The 4923-nt window shown below is 37.4% G+C and overlaps 1 protein-coding gene across 3 annotated transcripts; it reads right to left on the reverse strand.

Moving 5' to 3' along the window:
• Positions 1-6: 6 nt before the first annotated feature.
• Positions 7-3541, reverse strand: LOC117118626 (sphingosine 1-phosphate receptor 1-like). Of its 3 annotated transcripts, none has more exons than XM_033263272.1 (3): positions 2614-3541; positions 1525-1726; positions 7-1124 (listed from the first exon to the last, which is right to left on the reverse strand). In XM_033263272.1, exon 3 carries the CDS (start codon positions 1096-1098, stop codon positions 109-111), a length of 990 nt encoding a protein of 329 aa, XP_033119163.1. In that variant the 5' UTR covers positions 1099-1124; positions 1525-1726; positions 2614-3541; the 3' UTR covers positions 7-108. The 3 variants fall into 3 exon arrangements, with proteins under 3 accessions (XP_033119163.1, XP_033119162.1, XP_033119164.1); XM_033263271.1 differs by lacking the exon at positions 2614-3541 and adding an exon at positions 2321-2601; XM_033263273.1 differs by lacking the exon at positions 2614-3541 and adding an exon at positions 2321-2601 and having other exon boundaries at positions 1518-1726.
• Positions 3542-4923: the final 1382 nt, after the last annotated feature.

The raw sequence follows: 4923 nt of genomic DNA on the forward strand, positions 1-4923 counted from the left end.
GTATATACCGGTACCGTAGTATACCTATCACTATTTTATATAATAGGCCCTACAGGTTTTTGTTAATATGTCGAAAATATCATTACCGCCACCTAGCACATTGTCACACTATTTACGATCTTGTTGAGTTAAGTTTAAATCGTCTGTATGGGTGATATGGCCAATAGAGGTTGTATTTTGAGAACTAGAATTGTGTACGCTTTTAAAACAAGTATTTTTTGTTTTACAACAACCAAACAATTCCGGAATCCCTTTCCTGAAATCCGGTAACCTAAGCCAATATATAATCGGGTTTACGGCGGAATTTAGCAATACCATAGCGACACCGATAAAGAAAGCCAAAGTTGGGGGAATACAATGACTCTCTTCGTCAATGATATCATAATAAGTTGTGTATATATTTCTGAAAGATTCTATCGCCCAAGGCAACCAACAAATAGCGTACACTACGACTATGACAACATATGCCTTTAGAACAAGCTTAGTGAGACTATAGTTTTCGGTTCGGTTTAAATTAGTTTGCATTCGTTTATCATGAGAGCGTATTTTGATATATATTGCAAAGTAGAGTACAGATATTGCAGTCATCACAACAAAAATGCACAATGGTCCAAGAGTAAGGGAAATAACAATATGTAGAGTATCGTCATATAATGAAAGAGGCAATAAGATGACCGACGGTATCACCCATGCAAAAATCGATGCTCCCACAAGTTGACGTGTAGTGCCAATGTACGAGTTGCTACGCTTCGGGAATACAACAATCTTCAGGAAGCGTTCGGTGGCGATTGCGAGGATGGTAAAGACGGATACAATACCTATAATAAAGCCAATGCTTTCCATGTAGACTGTGTTTAAAATAGTACTACAAGGATAAATTACGCCAGCCATTAAGTCCGTCACAGCTAAGTTGAAGATGAGGATATTCCGACGTTTGTGTAGTCGTTTTACGCGAATTATTGCCGTCAAGATGATAGCATTTTCCACAATTGAGCAGATGCATATTAAGACGAAGTAAATTGAGAACAACGTGGCCCCTGTTGGGGTAGCGAACACTTCCATTGTGTCCGCAGAACAGTTCATAACAATAAAGGCCATCTCCAAAAATATCTCCGTCCCTATATCTGAAAAAAAAACCCCAAGTAATAATTGATCTTATTAAAAGCGTCAACCGACAATTTCCGGGTGTGACTATATTTAGTATAAACATTGTTGTTACATGAATAGAAGGTTTATGCAAACATAAGAAAATAAAAATTTAACGATGACATGTGGTCTTCGAATTGACTTGTGTTGACATAGGGGCTACTCACAAACAAGTCTGAAGAACACGATCAAGCCAAATATCAAACACTGTTGTATCTGTTTTATAAACAGCTATGTTCATTATAAAATGAAAGAAATTAAATAAACAACAATGGATTTATTATTGTTATAAGAACTTATTTTTGCAATAGAAACACATCATCAACTGCGCCCCAAAATAGTTGACAGCATTAAACCAACATAAACAATACCTTATACCTTTTTCGGTGTAAGCAGTTTCGCTAACTACCAGTAAGCAGCGTCAGAACGATTGTGGCTTGGTTGTTGCTACTTCCTTCCTGTATTAACCTTCTCTTGAATCCACAAGTATAAGGGGTGAGGCGTAATCTACATCCGTCAGTGGTGCCAGTCAAGTAAAGAACCCGAAAGACTTTACCCTATGCAGTGGTCAAACTGGAACCTGTTTAATTCAAGTAAGGTACCGGGATAATAAATTAAGTACAGAGGTCAACGTTTTTGCTAATACCAATTGTACCCAATCATTATAGAGAATAAGAGACCAAATTACTCAGTATAGAGTAGTAATGTATAATTTCGCACCATTGATGTTTTAGCACTTGCTAGCATTGGACATATTTTTGCTTTCCCACCCACATCCCCAACATCTTCCTATTCCAATACCGGATTCTCATGTAGTATCGGCTGGTATAATTCTTATCAAAATTATTTGCCCCCAATTCAATATACTAACGGGGTTCTAATGGTTCATAGTAAATGAAAACATCTCCCTGGGCCACTACTCGGGTCCATCGGGAATTCCCATGATTCGCCAGCAAGACAAAACAGTATTGCATGAGTGACCCCCAAGAAGCCAAACAGTAGTTAAGTCATGGAGGTATAAATATATTTTTATACTTCCATGGTTAAGTAAGGCATTTCTGTTTTAATTGTAGGCCTACATACTGTAGCTGAGCAATATATAGAGAGCGTTATAAGAATTCGTTACAATAAATTACAACGATCTAGAAATCTTGTGTGTTGTGTATAAACTTACCTTTTTTGGTGTAAGCAGTTTCGATAACTACCAGTGAGCAGCGTCAGAACGATTATGGCTTGGTTGTTGCTACTTCCTTCCTATAATAACCTTCTCTTGAAACCACTTGTAAGTGAAATCCGTCAGTGGTGCCAGTCAAGAAAAGAACTGGACTGATAGATGTAGCAAACACCAAGCCACAATTCGTTAGCTAAAATTTGTACACCAAAAATGTAGGCACCCTGGTTCTATTCAAAGGATATTGTTCACAATTTGAATAAATGAAAACCGAAGAAATCTTATAAAAGTCTTACCTGTTAAAAGAAATGGGACAAAATTTACCAGGTCTGTATATCTAATAACTTATTGTAAATGATAATAGTTGGCCTATAATATCATAGATTATATAAGATTAACTTGTGTTCGAAAGCATGTACAGGTAGGCCGACCCTTATAATGAACAGTATTAATACCTATCATAAATTAAAAGATTTGTCACGGCTCGTAGGATAGGAAAACTTGCATACTTATAATATAGATAATATGAATAATAATCTAGTATGATTTTATATTATTACATGTTTTTGTTACTTCAATTTTGATGTCACTGATAAACTGTATACTCTCTGTATTTCTAAATTAAATTTAGGCATAACATCATTGATCATGACTGAATTGCATGTGATGTAAAAAAATAAATCTTTGCCGAGCCACGGTGCTCATGAGTCATGGGCTGGAGATTGTCCCCAGTTCTAAGTAGCGTGAAGCGGTGAGTGTGATGCTCGCCCTGGGCAGGACGCTGTTCCACCAGGTTACTTCCAGCAATTTGCTGGTACCCATTCATACAGCTGAGTAGTGAAACAGACAAAACAAGGACAAAACGAAATGCACAGCAAAGGACTGAAACCACGACCTCAAGGTTGGGAAACCCTATCATTTCCATTGCACCAAACCGCTTCCACATGCATAACGTTTCTTTAAACTAAGTTAAACTGAACAACTACAACATACAACAACAACAAAAAATAATTAAATTCAGCTAAAAATCTATTGTACGTTTGACTCACAAAGAAAACAAAATCTACCTTCAAAAACAATTAAACTTCATTACAAAATCACAACAATATGATACGGAATATTGCGACGACTATAGTACAGTCAACGGAGGCGGAAGCGGTTGGGGGATTGGCCCCTCCACTTTTTTACTGAGGGCCTGCCCCTCCCCCCCCCCACACTTTTGTGATGGCTCCCAGCACCAGAGACACACATTGTTAACGAACGAACAACAATAATAATAATAATAATTATTATTATTAGTATTATTGTTATTATTATTATTATTATTTGGTGCTTAGAGACTTTATTTTCGCCTTATAAATCGACCTATTATTATTATTATTATTATCATCATCATTATTATTATTGCTATTATTATTATACAATATAGATTTTTTAAATTATTTTCAAACGAACATTACAAGTTCTCTTTGTGAGTTGAACAACCAGTGTGTACTATATTCATCGATGTCTGTAAAAGGGCGCGTCTGTAAAGTTTCCTTGAAACCTATCCTCGAGCATGAAGAAAACAGTGGAATCGCTCGCACAGGCCGGAGGTAAGCACTAAATGGTGCGACGCTCTATGTTAAAAGGTAAATATGTAAGTGTAACAGATTGGCTTATAGTAAACCATCAAATTAACGTAATATAACCACATTTAAATTCCATCTAATTTAACGAAAACAATAAGGCCGTTTATTAAAATAAAGTTCTTCATAGGTTTAAGAAAAATTGTAGGGCCTAGTTAAAACCTTTTCACTTGACACTACGAATTAATCATTTGTAAAACAAAATGAGAGGCTAGGTCAAATGTTATATTAAACAGTGGTGGAACCCAGCCGGTACGCACCCCCTAGCCTAAATTTTTCATATTTATTTATTTATTTTTTCTAATCGCAACCCCAACCATGGTGAGACTGAGGCGGGTAGATACTCTATCTGTGCAAGTCCTTCCCTGCCACCCACCCCACTATTTCGACTTCTTGGATCAGGTGCCACTGTTGAAGTACCATTTCTGGGCTCATAGAAGGGTAATATTTATCCGTCAGGGGAAAAAAAAAGGTTTCGTCGGGGAATACCATATAAAAGATACTCCTCACATGATGAATAGTTCATTGTGAGCGTGGAAGCAATCTCGACCTCGACTTGTTCGGAAAATACAACAATTATAAGTCATATTACAGTACCTTGATGACTATAAAATTACTAATATAATTCACCAAACTTCGTCAAATATCCGTAGCTTCCAGGAAGCGACCTCTCCAAGGGCCCTTTGCGGGCCTCTGGCCCCCAGCCTAGATGCTCGCTTCGCTTGCATACTGAATTTATTCAGGGACGTAGCCAGGATTTTGAAAGGGGGGGGGGGAGCCTTTATGCAAATTACGTAGGACCCCGGCGGGGTCAAGGGGCGAATCCCCCTGTGAAGTAGCGCACTCTGAACGTTCTTAGGACTGTTTGAGAGGATAAAGTGAAAATTGCAATAGACGCATTATAAATAAGCGCAAAAAATAATTATATAATAAATCAACAGTGGCAGATCCAGGAATTCGAAAGAGAGGTGAACCAGG

This window comes from Anneissia japonica, unplaced genomic scaffold (assembly GCF_011630105.1).
Source record: "Anneissia japonica isolate Jap-2015-1 unplaced genomic scaffold, ASM1163010v1 scaffold376_len1572418_cov194, whole genome shotgun sequence".
Taxonomy (NCBI): Eukaryota; Metazoa; Echinodermata; class Crinoidea; order Comatulida; family Comatulidae; genus Anneissia; species Anneissia japonica.

Coding starts and splice junctions, on each gene's coding strand:
- LOC117118626 (XM_033263272.1), bottom strand. CDS start 1,098: ATGGCCTTTATTGTTATGAACTGTTCTGCGGACACAATGGAAGTGTTC.